Source organism: Clarias gariepinus, chromosome 8 (genome assembly GCF_024256425.1).
Source record: "Clarias gariepinus isolate MV-2021 ecotype Netherlands chromosome 8, CGAR_prim_01v2, whole genome shotgun sequence".
Lineage (NCBI taxonomy): Eukaryota > Metazoa > Chordata > Actinopteri > Siluriformes > Clariidae > Clarias > Clarias gariepinus.
Genome location: NC_071107.1, coordinates 18,125,209 through 18,142,218, shown reverse-complemented (window position 1 = coordinate 18,142,218; position 17,010 = coordinate 18,125,209). Strand labels below are relative to the sequence as shown.

Below are 17,010 nucleotides of genomic sequence, written 5' to 3'. Positions count from 1 at the left end.
GTGTGACAAATGTATGTGTGAAATAAATACCCAGCAAACCTTACGGCACTGTATATTTAATAAAACCAGCAAACAATTAAGCTAAAGAAGAAAGAAAGCACTTAATTGCTTTTTGCCTAGACTCTGTATAAATACAGCAATGAAAGGTGGACTGCACAGTACAGTGCCGTGTGCTGTAAACAGCGACATGGCATCAGGACCACAGCCTCCGTTGTCCCGGACATTGGATTGCGACAGTAGCGACTATTGGGTGGGGAAACGTTAGCAACTTCCGGGAGTTTTCTTGTTGTAATTTGTGGAGCCCTGAGCAGGAAGTGACGCAAATCATCTGCCTATCCAATCAAAGAAGTAGGACGGTATATATTAGCGCTTTCGCAAAGGTCGACAACCTGCATGATTTCAGCTCGGGTCCTGTGAAGTGTGCTTTTAATACCTCCACGATACGGTTATTATTTAGAAAAAGGAAAATCTATATAAATGGCTGCTCATAAATTAGTTCTGATTCGCCACGGTGAGAGCTGCTGGAACCAGGAGAACCGTTTCTGCGGCTGGTTTGATGCTGACCTCAGTGAGACTGGGATTCAGGAGGCAGTAAGAGGCGGACAGGCCTTAAAAGGTATGAAGTTTTAAAATTAATATTTTGGAAATGTTTAATAATATCTTAGGTTAACTATTAGTAGGGGTCAAGGATATAATGGCGTTAACCATCCGCCAGGGTGGGCTGTTTGTAATAGTTTTCAAATGATGGCGTATTTTTATAGGTTGCTAATGCTATCAGTTGAACCTGAGAGCAATTTACAGTTTTCGGAAAACACGTTCTTTCCCCTTGATTTTAAACTTGAAATTTTTACAGCGATTTCACCGCATGAGGCGTGTCTTTCCGTCTTCCGCTATGTCTCATCTCGTCTCTTTCTGCCTCGACCTATCAGATTCCTCCTCTCATGTACTGCCAGCCAATAGCGAGAAAGGAGGCGTGTCTTATCGGGGTGAACGTGCAGCGTTGAACGTGCTTCCTTTCATGTACCGAACAGTGTCCTGTCATCAGTTCTCATAAACCGAATCATCTGCTATGTTTCTTTTTATACTCCTACTATTAATCTACGATTTTAAAGTTACGTCTAATAAAAATTACACTATTTACATCATTAGACACGTGATCTAAAAAATTAAAAAAATAAAACCCTCTTCCTAATTGTGTTGGACTAATGGCACTTAGTTATTAACCTAGTTAAGCCAGTGTACGTATGTATCCAATGATGTAAACATTAAAGCACTTTTTGTAAGTCGCTTTGGATAAGAGCGTCTGCCAAATGCCTAAATGTACATCCCTTTTACTTTTCAGATGCTGGCTTTGAGTTTGACGTTTGCTACACCTCTGTCCTGAAGAGGGCCATCCGTACCTTATGGCTAGTTTTGGATGGCATCGATCAGATGTGGCTTCCTGTGCACAGGACTTGGCGTCTGAATGAGCGCCACTATGGTGGTCTGACTGGTTTAAATAAAGCTGAGACTGCTGCCAAGCACGGTGAGGCGCAGGTGAAGATCTGGAGGCGCTCATATGATATCCCTCCTCCTTCCATGGATGCAGACCATGACTACTACAGTGTTATTAGCAAGGTGAGCCTGGGTAAATGTCTGCAGCACGGGTCATTAGTCTTGTGGTTCAAAGTTGAACAAAATTTATGAGATGGTCTCAAAGCATACATACCAATAATACCAATTTATAGGTACTAGTTAAAAGCATTTACACCATATCTGTCTGTAGGATCGGCGTTATGCTGACCTGACTGAGGACCAGCTGCCTTCGTGTGAAAGCCTGAAGGACACTATTGCTCGTGCACTTCCGTTCTGGAATGAAGAGATTGTGCCTCAAATCCAGCAGGGCAAGAGGGTGCTGATTGCTGCTCATGGCAACAGCTTGAGGGGTATAGTCAAGCACCTGGAAGGTACGTTGCATTCTGTAAAGTTACACCATTAGGTGTAACTTCTGTGTTTTATTCATGTTGATGAATAAGGTAAAACCTTTTATGTACTGTCTGTGTGTGTGTGTGTGTGTGTATAAAAAAATCAAGGGGACCTTATTTATATTTTTATTGAGTTTGGTTTAAATGTTTTATAAGTCAGTGAAAATAGAAGCAAGAGAAGTAAAGTAAATCTTAATATTCAAAGCTTATCGACAGCTTTCAATAAAAAAAGAGTAATGTGGCCCAGCCGTTAGAGTACGTCCTCTAAGAGACACCGATTACATCTTACTTCTTCTTTTGTGTAACTGAATAACTTTTTTGTCTCAAATAACAGATTTTTTTTTTATTTAAAATCACTGTTAAGAAAAAAAAATTCACAAACTTTTACTTACGTTCCTAGATGTAATTAAAATAAGTATTTAAGTTTCAAGATTCAAAGAACTGAACAAATAAACGGTTATCCAGTAGAAAGGAAAAAATAATAAATAAAACATGGAATAAAAAGAGTCCTAAATCAGTTAGTACAGTATTGCACACTAAACTTTGTGAATGTTCTAAGTATAAACTTGACTTTTTCAGAACTAACTAAATTTTTAGATGAATCACACTTGTTTGATCAATAGATTGTGTGTGTTTGTAACTTTGGAGTGAGCTTTTTTTTGTGCATCAATTGTCCTTATTTTATTTGCATTTTCTTTCCTTCATCTGCACAGGTATGTCAGAAGAAGCCATTATGGAGCTGAATCTCCCTACAGGCATCCCCATACTTTATGAGCTAGATGAGAACCTGAAGCCCATCAAGCCAATGCAGTTCCTGGGAGATGAGGAGACTGTGCGAAAGGCCATGGAGGCTGTGGCAGCACAGGGGAAAGCCAAGAAGTAGTTTACTCCCATCGACCAATTGTTTAAAGCACTGAAAGCTCTACAGCAACCTACTCGTAAACATTTACCCTCATGATGCAGTGCATGTTTGGATCTTGTATCTTAATGTTGAGTGACCTTGATAGTTACGTATATTTGACCAAAATGTAGTTATGAATAGTATTTATTGACCACGTACCATTAGGGACCACTTAATTTGTCCTGACACCCTTCAACCAAATGCTTTCATATGTTACGGACCAGAAACCTGAACTGTAGGCTGGAGAAAGATTTTACTGTAATTTATAATCTGATTGTACATTCAGAACAGGGATTCTAGCAAATAACAGAATGTCATTTAACAGTTAACTGTCTGGATATATTAAGATGCTGTGCACTTTGATAGAATTGAAGACAATGCACTTTTGTTCACGAAGGTTTATCTTGTTTCAGGCTGTAAAGTTTAAAATGCAATCATTTCCTTGCATAATGAATTGAGTAGAGCTATACCAAGTGGAAGCCCAATAAAAGTGCAATACACTTTCGACTTTAAATGTGATGGATCTGTTTCATATCTTTGTTGTGAAACTGTCTCTAATTATAAAGTGGTGTAAGGGTTCAGCATTACATATAAAGTATTAAGGCTAAATTCTGATCAACACAATACTTATTAGCTATTATGCAAGGCCTTTGCTTCAATGGGAGGTTAAATAATATAGATAGTACAAAAATATTTTAGTATAGCTACTGTAAATCCAAAGTTAAAGCCAAAGCAGACTTTAAAGGGGAGAAAAAAAAATCACCTTGATGAAATCGTATATTGATTATAGCAAATAACATGACTTTAAACTTGTTTTTTTTTTAAACTTTAGATTAAATTTATAAAAAAGTTCTAAGCTGGCTCTTTTATTAACAATGGTCTGATTTTACTTTACGTACCACTTTCCTGTGTTACCCATAATGCCATGTGACCACCAGCTAATAGTGATTATTCAATAGCATCGGTTTTAAAGGTAAAAAATTGCAGCATATTCATCAGTTAGCTTATTTCTAAAATTGAGTTATTTATTTTTTAACTTCACTTTGAATGTTGAAATACCTGAGGTTGAACATAGCATTTAAAGGAGACCTTTTATTCAAAATTACCTTCTCATGTAAAAAGATACCCATTCCTACAGCTGTGCTGTTTTCTGATGAGGTGTGGCTTAGCAGTAACAGACACTGAAATAGAATGTTAGGAAGAAGAGTGAAACAGAGTTTGAAGTATTAAAAATGCATTATATGAGGAGCAGTAAGGCGAATATTAACGTGTTAAAGTGTAAAATATGAGATCTTTTAACACCTGTAAATTTCACCAGTACATAAAGAGAATGATGCAGCAGCACTTTAGTTATGAAATCTGTCCTGTAATCTCACCTGCTCAAACAGCTCACCCTCCAAGGCTTAATAGTTAAATGGATTTATGCCAATACCACTGACAATGCCATTGTGCCAGTCAGCTCTTAGAATGCTTAAACTCCACTCAACTGAGACTCATCAATGCATTGCATTGAAGTCTGCTAGAAAATGATGAGTGAGGGGGGAAAATATTCTTTTGTTTTGTGGCTAACAGTAAAACCTGATAATGCCTCTCATGTTTTAGTTTTTTTTTTTTTCCACCATTGCACCTCTTTTGCAACATTGGATTGCCCCACAACTGCTTATTTCTCACAGGAAGTGAAAATATAAGACCAGCCAACATATCAGCACCACACTTAACTAGCGAATCACAAGCATTTCAATATGAAGTTGTTTTATTATAATAATAAGTAAGGATTTTTCCTTAAACTTCCCAAGGTTGTAATAATGACCTTTGTAAAAAAGAATTTGTATCACCATGATCATACAAGTACAAAAGTACTATGAAGGTGATCTCTTGAATCTCAAAGAAACAACATGCCTTTTAAGTCCCTGATCCAGTTCCCTGAGAGATTTGATTTGAAAGACATTTTTTTCTTCCACAAAACTTTCAAACAAATACAGTCCACCTCCAACTCCAAAATAGTGAGACTTGGCAGCCAAGTAGATAACTCCATCCTCAGCAAGCAGTTTCTGAAACACATCATGAAGAGAAGGGTAGTAATCTGTGTTGTAGATGGTTTCTGATGTAAAGATCAAATCATATCTGAGTGTGGGATCTTGACTTTGGATCAGTGAGAGAAATGAAACCCAGTCCCCTGAGAAAAATCCGCAGCGATCTCCATGTGCATGAGTTTTCTCCATGGATCTTCGTTTAGGTGCCGGGCTGCCGTCTTCATCACCTCTGTTCTTATCATCACTCTCTTCCTCAGAGTTGAGGAATACATTCGGTATTGTGAGCTGCTCGACCACAGTGCTGTTATAATCCTGGAAATGGACTTTGCTTGCACCTCTCTTTAAGGCAAGAATCCCAAGAAGCCCGGCTCCACAACCCAGGTCAAGCACCCTTTTTCCAGAGAATGTCTCCCCTTCATTATCAATATATTCCAGCAGATCCTGGGTGCCTTCCCAGATCTTTAAGCCTCCTTCATAAACTCCGGTTATAAGATCAGAGTTTTGAGTGATGGTTTGAGATAGAACCTCCTCAGCATCGTCTCTCTCAGAGGCAGTTTGCTCAAATACTGATTCGTTGAGGTAAAGCAGAGGTGGTAATGCACCTATAGTGAGCGTCTCAGTCACTGCTTGATCAGTGTAGGACAGAAGATCTTCTGCAGCTCTGTGCTCAAGGGCTTCCTTCACCTTCTTCCGTGCACTGGTCTCCTGTATATGCAGAAATGTGGAAATCAAATGTTATGTCTGATTAATTTATAGTGTACTCTATCAAGCTAGACAGAAGCTAAATCAGCGTATGGACGGAAACATGGTACTGTATATCGGAGTGCTACCTTGAGTAGGAAACTAGCAGGCTACTTACCTCAACCTGGTGCTTCACAGTATCTTGATTTTCATTTTTTTCATTGGTACAGTTCTGCTTTATCTCAGATGATATATTAAAATTAAAACTGAACGCCATAACCGTGTAGAGTGTTGAACTACTACACGTTGTAGCTGTGCGCACTGGACTACAAACACCATGATGCTTTTCGGCGGAACTTCCGTTTTTCTCAACCCGCAGATTCACGAAAAAGTGTTTAATTATTTGTTTACTTTAGTTTTTTTTTCTAAACAAAAATGTTTTCACTTATTTTTTATATTTAGATTGTATCTAGTACTTTTTATTTTATATTATTTATTATTATTTTATCGCGAAACACTTTAAAACACAGTTAAAAACACTATATAACGTACTTAATGCTTCTGTGTATTATATTATATTACGTTATATTATATTATTGTCACATTATCAAGCGCAAATACAGCAATACAGAATAAATAGAGAAATACAACTCCCACAATGCACCGCAGTTCCAGCCCACAGACCTGAGCTCCTGCGAGCAGCGCAAGATCAACTGGCCGTATCATAATCATGTCCGCGGTTAAATTTTTCCTCTGGAGTATCATGAGCTGATTTGTCGTTTTACCTTTTTACCAGAGGATCACACTCGGGTAAGACAGACGACTACAATTTTGTGAAATATGAGTTTATGTATAAAACCGCTCTTGTGTCCTGCGCGTGCTGTGATATTATCAGCAGACTGGTTTATTTCCACAAATCGTCTTGGACTACATTTATATAATGTGAGATCAATAAGTTAATACTAAATCGCAGATTAGACGTGCACGTCAGATAGTCATAATGACCTAAATGGATCCATCCATTCATTAATTTCCATGTTATAGTTCACGCCCTGTGTGGAATGTAGAATATCAGGATTTTCTTTTCTTCTTATTCAGTTTTATATGTTGTTATTTACGGCAGATACACGTTAGTATTCTACCTGTATCACGTGTTTATTAAGTTTCTTAGTAGTGATTTGTGTTTGACATTGTATGTCTAAATAAACTCTTGACAAGCTAGCATTTTTAGATAGCGTGAAGTAAGTACAGCGCATGCGCAGCACAATCACATTAATCTGCCATTCATAACAGAATATAGAGGCAAAGTCTAAAGATTAAACATCTGTCCAAACCCAGCACTTCAGAGGCATAAGAGTATTTTTGTTTTTTTTCTGAGCAGATTTTTTTTTTCTTTGGCAACATATCTCGTTCAATATATTAAGATCTATTTTTTTTATTTATGTCATTTTAAGTAATGCTTTAATCCAAAGTAACTTAATTAAGGCACAATACAGCGGTGAAGATGAGGGCTCCAGAAATCTAGGAATTTCTTTAAATGCCAGTGCTCTTGTCAGATCTGGATCCTGATCCTGTATGATGTTTAATTGTTTTTAGCCACGAAGCTGTGTACAAAAACACAAGATTAGATGAATGCTAGACTGTAGTCTAATCCATATATTTTATATTACTGGTCAGACACTGATGTTGGACGAGAAGGCCTGGCTGAGAGGTCAGGACTCTTTCCAGGCCAGTCAAGTTCTTCCACACCAAACTCGCTCTTCCAAGATCATTTAAATCCGATGGGATACTGAATCAGGGTTTCAGGCCACCATGAGTATCAATGCATCCCTAAATACTTCTTACTAATTGGCTTACAAGTTCCACAGCCAGGCTTCTGGCTAGTGATCTAATGGTTCTCTGCGGTGAGCTGTTTCTAATACATGCAACAAAGCATTATCTAGTTTTTTTTAATGCATCTTAAGTAAAGTACTGAATAATGAAGGGTTACAGATTTGACATGTTTTAACTTAACATGCATTAACTGTTTATGCACCATCTGGCCAAGAATTGGTTTTAAGATTTGCAATGTGAACCTAGAATATGCCAATGTCATCAGGTAAAAAACCCATAGATGTGATATCCTGGTCATTCAGTACATTCAGGACATCAACTGACTTTGTTTTAATGCCCTATAACATTGCTGAGCCTAAACCTGACCAACTGAAGCTGCCCCAGATCATAACACTGCTGCCAGAGGCTTGTTCAGGGGCCAGTATGGATGATGAGTGTATCGCTCAGTACAGTTACGTGTAGTGTGTAAAAGAGAGTGTGAGTGTATGTGTGCTTGTGCCCTGTGATGGACTGGCAACCTGTCCAAGGTATACCTGGATTAGTGCCCAAGTCTCCTGATATAGATGATTAAAGTCAGGTTTTCCTGTTAAAATGCTTTTAAAGTGAAATGTACAACAGCTTTGTTGACTCAGTTCGTTTTATGAGATAATAGGGACATCAAGGCTGACAGTGGTATTATCGAAAGATAATAATTTCTGTAACAGGCAAATCATAGGCAGTCATCAAACTTTGTGTTCCCAGGTCAGAATGCGGCTGTGCTCCTGTGCCACGCACGTGTTGGGTCGATGGATGCGCAGCTGCTCTAGGCGCAGTCGCATCCATTTGCCCCGGAGACTGCAGGAGCCCCTGAGTTACATTAGACTCATTTTTAATTCCGTCTGCCACAACTCTCTCCTCAACTGTGATCTCGTCACTGACTCACTTTTTGAGCCGGTCTTCTGGATGGTGGAGATTATTACCCGCTGGTTCGGGATAGTAAGTCGGTCACTTTATTTAATGTTTCCTAATTTTATAGCATTTACGTATTGGTTTATAATCTTCCAAATTACTTTTTGTCATTTATATATATTTTTTTATTCCTTTCTTGAAAGGTCTTTGTGTTTCTAGTAATAGTTCTCACCAGCTCCGTCCTCTTGGTCGCGTATTTCTCAATTCTCCCCTTGGCGATTAATACATATCCTCTTGGCTGGTTAGTATGGCATATATGCTACGGACACTGGAACCTGGTGATGATTGTCTTCCACTACTACAAGGCCACCACAACATCTCCTGGATACCCACCTAAGGTTCAGTACTTATAAGCACATAAGTTAGTAAAAGTTATTTTAAATGTTTACCTTGAAAATTCAGCCATTGCCTTTTTTTTATTGTTTTTATTTTTAGATGAAGCCTGAGATTGCATTCGTGTCTGTCTGCAAAAAGTGTGTAATGCCTAAACCACCAAGAACTCATCACTGTGGTATTTGCAAAACGTAAGAACCATAAGCTGCGTATAATAATAGTAAGTCATTTAATCCAGAGCATGTTATTAACAATGGCTTTTCTGTGCAGGTGCATACTGAAAATGGACCATCACTGTCGTATCCTTTCCAGAAAGTTTAAGTATCAATCCCATTTTAAACCCTCTTCAGTCCTAATCTAACAAACCTGTGCCTGTATTCAGTAAGCGCCTTAAAGTAGGAAATTGCTCCTAGTGGCCAAAAATTCTTAGTGACGCAATTTTGGTCCTACTTTTAGGAGTAGGAGTACGAGACTTGTTTACTGGAACATCAACATCACTAGTAATAAACAGCAGTTCTAGCAATATTGCTAATATTGAGTCTTAGCTCTTGACAGTTGATGTTGCGCATTCTCTATTACAAACTGCGATTTTGTCAAATTTTTAGGAGAAAGTGAATGAACTGCTATAATGTAAACAATACAAGGAACTAAGTTGTTCTGCAGGGGTTCCACAATGTACAAGTTAACTACAGATTAATAGAGGTATTTACTTTAATGAAAGAAACATGCAGTTGTTAGCAAATTGCTGTTATAAGTGGAATAAAACAGGTTTTGGACATGCTGATATATCACTCCATCTTCGTTTATTTTTCGAAAGCAATATGCTCTGTCTTGTTTTATAACTTTAACATAGTACATGCCTACTATTTTACCTTGAATCCAAAAATGAAGGCTGCATGGTGTGGTTATAATGACAGCTATATCACACGTCAGAGTATTAATAAGTAAAAAATGTCATAAGGGTCATAATGACATTATAATTTGGGATTTCGAAATAAGAATTATGCACACTACAATCTGACAGTATTACATTAGCCAGATATGTGCTGTTCAATATATTGACTTCAATTGCTAAACTGCACCATGGTAGGTGATTACCAACCATAAAAATGCTTTCTACTTTACTGGAGCAAATGCTGATTTTTGCTTCCATTACTTCCTTTGTTACCCTTAACTCCCCATTTATAGCTTGGCTCAACAACTGTGTTGGTCATTTCAACCACCGTTACTTCTTCTCCTTCTGTCTCTATATGACTCTTGGCTGTATATATTGCAGCATCAGTGGCCGTAACCTCTTCATGGATGCATATCATGTTTTAGATGTAAGGCTGTAAATCCAACTTATAATTTAAGCCACACACATAACATTGCATGTTCTATGCTTCTGTTACTGTGCTTCTTCTACTAAAAATGGGATCAATCTTTCTGCTGCTCCTTCAATAGCACATCAAGCACATGGACATGGAAAAACAGGGCGTCCCAGTGACGGGTGTAGGTCTGCTCATAGGAATCCTTCCTCAGGAGTCTCTGACTGTCAAGGTATTATTATATAAAGGGCTTTGCATCCTTTTTTTCCCCTCTTTCCTTTCCTTTCCATCTTTTTTTCCTGCTGGTGTTTCTAAGGTCAGCTTGATGTTTAAGGTCATCTTAATTTCTACCTTATCTGCTAATTGGACTTTCCTGCAGGATACACAGAAAAAGGAAAAAACACAAGGGTATTATTTTATATGCAGTTACACAAAACTATGAGATACACCCCAGGGCATCATGCAGAAAGTATTCTTATAAAATTCTTACCTTTGTTATAGGAGCAGTCTAAAGGTAACAAAAAAATCCCACAAAAAATCCCAACATTGAGCTATAGTAGCACTTTTATTAAATAATATATATATTTTTAAGTATTAACTAATATCCTTTGGTTTCGTCCATGTTTTCTTTTCAGTGCAGTCCATGAAATGGCTATTTTCCATTACTGACCATAACAATCCTGCTTTTAGTAGCACTAAAAACTGATACCATTTACTTTAGATTTCTGTATGTAAGTAATTTTTGAATAACAAAAACCAGTAGTTGGTTTTTGACTGCGGTCCAATGATAGACCAAATATGATAATTAAATTGGTGAATTGATTACTGTTTAATAATTCATTCATATTTCTTCTTTAAAAACGTACTGCAAGGATATTAATGCAGTGTTATATATAATACATTTTGTGCACTGAGCTGACACAACTAATTATTTTGTGAAAGTGTGAAATAGTATTTACATTCTCATAATATTTTTTTTCTTGGTTGAAATCAATGTGGCAGCACAGTGGTGTAGTGGTTAGCACTGTTGCCTTGCACCTCCAGGGTCCGGGTTTGATTCATGTGCACGGAGTTTGTATGTTTTCTCTGTGCTTGGTGGGTTTGTTCCGAGTACTTCGGTTTCCTCCCAAAGACATGCAGATTAGGCTTATTGGCATTCCCAAATTGCCCGTATTGTGCAATGAGTGTGTGCATGAAATCAATGTTTTGTTGAAATTAAGTGAATGAATTCCATACATTCTTAATCTCCCTTGGGTATGTAAACCCGCAAATTTATTTCATTACAAAGTTTTTATATAAACTTAATTTTGCAAAACATGAATATTTCTGCTAACCACAAGATTATGTGGTCACATAATTTATTTTACTTCAATGAAATATTTTTTTGGACTCAAGTATCTTGTATTTAATAGCAGCAAATAGTGGTATATAAACTCATTCACCGTGTATGTGGACTTGTTTCGTCCACTGCAAAATCATATGCTAGTAAATATTTGCACTGCCCTGCCCAAAGAAATTTACTGACACTAGAAATTCATTGAAGCAACTTTTGCAATTATTAAAACAGGCATTTGTGGCATAGTTTCAATACAATTATACAATGTCGCAGCATTTATTTCCTGCACATTAATTTCTCACCAAAATCTTGTATCAATGAGAGTTGGACCGCTGCGTAAAGTCTTGTTCAGCACATCCCAAAGATTAGGTTTAAGGGGTTACGGTCTGGACTCTTTGGTGGCCAATCCATGTGTGAAAATGATCTTACACTCTCCCTGAACCACTCATCAACCATTTGAGCCCGATGAATCCTGGCATAGTCATCTTGGAATATGCCCATGCCATCCTGAAAGAAATAAATCCATTTATTGACTAGGTTTTTCCTTTAAGACATTGAGATTTTCAGCTAACCTCATTTTTTGATGAGTAGTTTTTTTTTTAAACTACACAACTTACATTCACTATTTAACATAGCCGTGAATACTAATGTTGCTTTTTAATGATTCCCTTTTACCAAACCTTTAAACTGATTTTTTCATTATAAATATAATATAATATATATAATAATAAATAAGACCACTTATCATCTCGAAGATGATTGTTCACCACTATCCTTTCAGGTTTTAATAATGTATTTTACAGTTCTTAACCCAATTTTAGTAGTTTTAGCAATCTCTTTAGTTGTTTTCTTTGCTTGATGCAATCCAATAATTTGATCAATAAAATGAAAAGCTCTTTACAGTGTCAGTTAGGGTAAAATAATTTGTTGCCAGCTGAACCGTATTAATCACTTATCACTTAATTTGCATAGTTAAAACCAGATGGTGACTAATTTAGGATTTTTCTATTGGCAGATAATTTTTCAGAATCTCAGGCATTTATTTACAAGATTAGTTTGGATCGAGTAAAAATGCAAAGAAATACTCTTAATAACCTTTGTTTCCTAATAGTTTGACATTAAAAAAAATTTTTTTTCAAAGACACAATTCACATGATCAAAAAAGTGATCAGCTTTGAGATAAGAAGAATGGTAATCCATGTTTTTTTCTACAGTTTTTGGTTAAGTTGAGTCAGTGCACAAAATGAATAATTTTCTGCAAAGTTTAAATTGAGTGTTAAAATGTAAGTGTGTTAATTATTGCTTCATACAGTCAAGCTTATTTTGTTTTGATTAGAGTGAAACTTCAGCAATTTTCACCTTTAAAGACCGGCTGTTTCATAAGAGTGTTATCTACATGTGGGTGCTTACTAGGTAAGCTGTTTGATCAGGCTCTTTCTTTAGTAAGAGTAAATTGGTTTGTTTACTTTACTTTCCTTATACGATTTATAATTATGTGTCTTCTGGCCCCTAGCACTGTGGCAATTGCTCTAGGAGCCCTGACTTTGTGGCATGCTGTCCTTATCTCCCGTGGAGAGACCAGTATTGAGAGGCACATCAACAATAAAGAGGCTACACGCATGGCCAAGCGGGGAAAAGTATGACACCAACACACACACACACACACACATTAAAAGCCCATGCGATTAATCATAAAATATCGATAAGTATGAGCCCTTCTGAAAGTCCATTTATTTCTAATTTAATAGAAACATTTTTATTACATATAATTTTATTGAATATTATTGAATATTATTATTTTAAAGTAAAAAGTAGAACCTTTTATAATATTTACAAGGGGCATTCAAGTCAAACTAAGACTTTTGATTGTCCAGATTAACAAAACAGTTATGAGAGTAAAAACTTTCCTCTCTCTATAGCCCAGGTATACTAATGTACTTATCCCAGTGTTTCACTAGTGATTGGATACAATTATGGTAGAAAGTGTTCATAGTACACCGGAACCATGATCGGAATGCCTGTTTTACGTCCTAAACACAGGCCTCCCTTTAATGGCTCAAAAATGTGGAAATTGCTTTCACCTAGGTCCACTTATCTGTAAATTTTCAAAGATCAAGCTTTTCTCTCACCAAATGTTCACAGAAACGTCTGCACAGATGTACGGCTCTTATTAAAATGTTGGCATCATTTTAAATGTTTTACTGCAGCTCCATCACCATACTATGCTTGATGCATTCTGTACATGTCAATCAGTTTTACCCCTTTATTCATAAGAAATTTCATCACGAATCCTGGTTTGACTTGAACGCCTGTTGTGCATGAATTCCTTTCATTGTATTCAATTACATTTTATTTGTATAGCACTTGTAACAATGGTCATTGTCAAAAAGCAGCTTTACATATTCAAAAGAAAATTATGGAAATATGTATAAAATGTATAAAAAAATATGTATGTATCAAAATGGTCAGATAGTCCCTGATGAGCAAGCCGAGGGCGACGGTGGCAAGGAAAAACTCCCTGAGACAGCAATAGGAAGAAACCTTGAGAGGAGCCAGACTCAATAGAGAACCCTTCCTTATTTGGGTGATAGTGGAAAGCAGGAATTGTTTTGCAGTCATTAATATAAAAATTGATGTAAGTTGATATGGAGGTCAGCTTCTTATTGGAGCCCTAGGTACAAAACTGTAGAAAATTCCAGTCTTGGACAGTTAAGTGATTACAAGCCCTCAAAGAACAGCTGTCTGCATCAGCCAAGGCCAGGATTATTGCCATGGTAAAATGGAACCGCCCCAAGTCGCCACACCCATCCCAAGCAGACCAGACGGGTCTCCATGCGACGACATCTACAACCAGAAGCAAGTTTCCAGGACGAGTCAGATAGGCTCGTTAGGCTCTCTGTTTATTTCCAACTTTAAAAAAAAAAAAAAAAAAAAGGACTTTTGAGCCCTGCTATAAACAGTATATACACACACTGCTGAGAGAATATCTAGGAACTTAATTAATTTTAGAGAATATGTACTAATTCTGAACTCCTTTTTCTTTTATTGTAGGTTTATAGAAATCCTTTTAACTATGGCAAATTGAACAACTGGAAGGTGTTTTTTGGAGTGGAGAAAAGGAGGTAGGGTGCTTTACAAATCACTGTTGCAGTAATAAGCAGAGAATAAAAAATGAATTAATAGGAAATAACAGGATATAGCTACTGAAAAGGTAATTGAGCATATGCACTATGCAAGAGGACACGATAAACATAAACAAGCACATAACATGTGAGCTTGCAGCTGTTTAATGGTTATACAGGAATTGAGTGAAATAATTTATTTTTATATAAATTTGTTGTTTTTTTACAAAAACAAATTTGTGATATTGACCTTTCCCCTCAGAGCTATGGTGATATTTAATCATTTGTTAGAAGAGTTAGAGAGTTATAAAAAAAATTTTTTAAAAGGTTTTGTCTGCACACTAGTCAGAACTCGCTCTTTCAATTATGGCGCTTTTTTTGGACAAATATAGCACCTTTTCCCTCAAGGTGGGCACGTAACTCAACAGAGCCAATCAATGTGATAGTTTACCGTTAATACAGCGAGTGTGTGGAATCCGTAGAAGGACATTAGAGTCAACATATCCACAGTAAGGGTGTGATGTGAAAGGTTATGTGAAGGATTTAATAAAATTAAAAATTTTATTTGGCTGACGAAAAAAAGTACAACTTGGAGTAAACAATGGCACAAGATGCTCAACAATACAAAATAAAAATTTTTTGTATTAATAAGTTAGCCAGAGAGTTCTGCCATACATAAAGACAGGCGGACATTTACCTGAAATAATATCACTGATTAAATTAAAGCTGATCAGCTTATTTTAGGCTTTAAACTGTTAACTATTTCTAAAAATTCTCTTCCTGTCAACAATGGGTATTAAAGCTAGTCAGTTATAAACTATTGGTTTATCAAAGCCCTTGTCATAATTGATATGCTCATGGTGTGACAATACTGTACTGTTTATTTCTTTATAATGGTATAGCTTACATTGCCATGTTATAATATTATGTGTGTTAATTTCTTAACAGTCACTGGTTGACCCGGGTTTTATTGCCTTCCGGCCACAGTCCTTATGGTGACGGACTGACATGGGACATCTACCCGATTAAAAAAGACATGATGCCAGTGTAAATTTGAGCGCCAACAAATGGAACATTGCAGGTCCCTGCCTGTCTGTGGATCCATAATCCTGCACATCATGTAGTCTGCCAAGCCTGGATTTACAGTTATATCATTGGATTATAAGAAGCTGTGATGAGGGGATAAAAGCGGTCTTGTCTCTGGAATATTGGAACTTTTAAACATGAACATATACATGATCAAGTGTTTTATTTAACTTGCATGTCCAGAGTCTGAATCTGATGTTAGTTTGAAAGAACTAGAACATACTGTGGAGCTGTGCTTCCTCTAATATCAAAAATGCATATCGAATTGACTAAATGATGGCTGATTCTCCATGTTTTATACTCATTATATTTATTTTCTCTTTGCACCCATATGAGGTCTGAGGTTTTTATGGGGAAAAAAATTTATAGTTACTAAGAACATTTTGTGAATGGTTTTTGTAAAGCATCATGCAGACATGGTGGTGGGTTTCTCTTACCTGTTACATTCTATTTTTCATTGTTTTTCTAACAAATACTTGACCAATATTTAAAAATAAATATGTTGCTTTTTATTGTGGATGAAACGTATTAATATTTCTTCATTATTATCAAAGTGGTCCTCCTTGTATGCAATATTTTACATAAAAAATATTTATCTTAATTCATCAAATATAGACACGTATAGACATGTATATCAAGGCTGAGAAATAAGAGATTGATGACTTTTTAACAATGTATTATATTTTTTATTAAATAAAATGAAATGTTATCATAACACTTTATAAAACTATATAAAACAAAGTTAAGCAACAAGCTTACAACATTGAAGTCATCTAAACAATAAATGCATATGAAAAATGTTATAATAAGCTTTGCAGTAAAAGAAAATTCTACATTTTGACATTTAGTAATGTTTAAGATCAAAGTTTTAAAAGGAGAAGTGTTTGCACAGCTGTTCTTGATGTTGCCATTCATGTTTGTACAATTACGGAACTACAGACCATATGCAATATTTTACTAATATGGTCAGTGTCTAATATAAAATAAGGGGCACAGTCAAACTTCTTTTTTTGGATGCTTTATTTCTTTAACTTTTAAAATGTGGCTTTGGACCATTTAGCTCTGTCCAGACAGATTATTTATTACATTCATTAACCTGATATATACAAAATCTGCTTTTATTGCAATTTTGGTGTCAAGCAATTCCGCGAGTGTTAACCTTAATAATTTAATTTTATTATGGCCAAAAAAAGTCAATCAAATCTTAACTTAAACATCTCGATGGCATACCCCTGCAAATAAAATGACACGTACATACAGAAATTAAAAGCTATCACAAATGCACTAATAAATAAATTAATAAAATTACAGAAGAATATTTGCACGCCTGTAAAGAAAGCCACATATTATATGACAGACCAGTTTCTCAGATAGAAATGAAAAACCTAATGTGGGCTCCTGGGATTTGCAGGAAAATAGAAAGGACAAAAATTATGTAAAACATAAAAACTGTCTAATAATTGCAG

The 17,010-nt window shown here is 36.2% G+C and overlaps 3 protein-coding genes across 4 annotated transcripts; 2 read left to right on the top strand and 1 right to left on the bottom strand.

The window, feature by feature from the left end:
• The first annotated feature begins 350 nt into the window (after positions 1-350).
• On the top strand, positions 351-3,379 carry pgam1a (phosphoglycerate mutase 1a). Its single transcript, XM_053501270.1, has 4 exons — positions 351-616; positions 1,343-1,617; positions 1,766-1,946; positions 2,678-3,379. Exons 1-4 carry the CDS (start codon positions 478-480, stop codon positions 2,845-2,847), a joined length of 765 nt encoding a protein of 254 aa, XP_053357245.1. The 5' UTR covers positions 351-477; the 3' UTR covers positions 2,848-3,379.
• Positions 3,380-4,688: 1,309 nt separating this feature from the next.
• mettl18 (methyltransferase like 18) lies at positions 4,689-5,892 on the bottom strand. Its single transcript, XM_053502646.1, has 2 exons — positions 5,758-5,892; positions 4,689-5,603 (listed from the first exon to the last, which is right to left on the bottom strand). The coding sequence occupies exons 1-2, from the start codon at positions 5,854-5,856 to the stop codon at positions 4,725-4,727; spliced, it is 978 nt and encodes a 325-aa protein (XP_053358621.1). The 5' UTR covers positions 5,857-5,892; the 3' UTR covers positions 4,689-4,724.
• Positions 5,893-6,262: 370 nt separating this feature from the next.
• Positions 6,263-16,068, top strand: zdhhc16a (zinc finger DHHC-type palmitoyltransferase 16a). 2 transcript variants are annotated; one of them, XM_053501376.1, is made up of 11 exons: positions 6,263-6,389; positions 8,154-8,387; positions 8,504-8,698; positions 8,796-8,884; positions 8,964-8,992; positions 9,882-10,015; positions 10,137-10,232; positions 12,673-12,749; positions 12,850-12,973; positions 14,388-14,458; positions 15,407-16,068. In XM_053501376.1, exons 2-11 carry the CDS (start codon positions 8,160-8,162, stop codon positions 15,507-15,509), a joined length of 1,146 nt encoding a protein of 381 aa, XP_053357351.1. In that variant the 5' UTR covers positions 6,263-6,389; positions 8,154-8,159; the 3' UTR covers positions 15,510-16,068. The 2 variants fall into 2 exon arrangements, with proteins under 2 accessions (XP_053357351.1, XP_053357352.1); XM_053501377.1 differs by lacking the exon at positions 10,137-10,232.
• Positions 16,069-17,010: the final 942 nt, after the last annotated feature.

Coding starts and splice junctions, on each gene's coding strand:
- pgam1a (XM_053501270.1), top strand. CDS start 478: ATGGCTGCTCATAAATTAGTTCTGATTCGCCACGGTGAGAGCTGCTGG. Junction 617..1,342: donor AGGCGGACAGGCCTTAAAAG/GTATGAAGTTTT, acceptor TTTACTTTTCAG/ATGCTGGCTTTGAGTTTGAC. Junction 1,618..1,765: donor ACTACAGTGTTATTAGCAAG/GTGAGCCTGGGT, acceptor ATCTGTCTGTAG/GATCGGCGTTATGCTGACCT.
- mettl18 (XM_053502646.1), bottom strand. CDS start 5,856: ATGGCGTTCAGTTTTAATTTTAATATATCATCTGAGATAAAGCAGAAC. Junction 5,604..5,757: donor CTGTGAAGCACCAGGTTGAG/GTAAGTAGCCTG, acceptor CTGCATATACAG/GAGACCAGTGCACGGAAGAA.
- zdhhc16a (XM_053501376.1), top strand. CDS start 8,160: ATGCGGCTGTGCTCCTGTGCCACGCACGTGTTGGGTCGATGGATGCGC. Junction 10,016..10,136: donor ATGCATATCATGTTTTAGAT/GTAAGGCTGTAA, acceptor CTCCTTCAATAG/CACATCAAGCACATGGACAT. Junction 14,459..15,406: donor TTTGGAGTGGAGAAAAGGAG/GTAGGGTGCTTT, acceptor ATTTCTTAACAG/TCACTGGTTGACCCGGGTTT.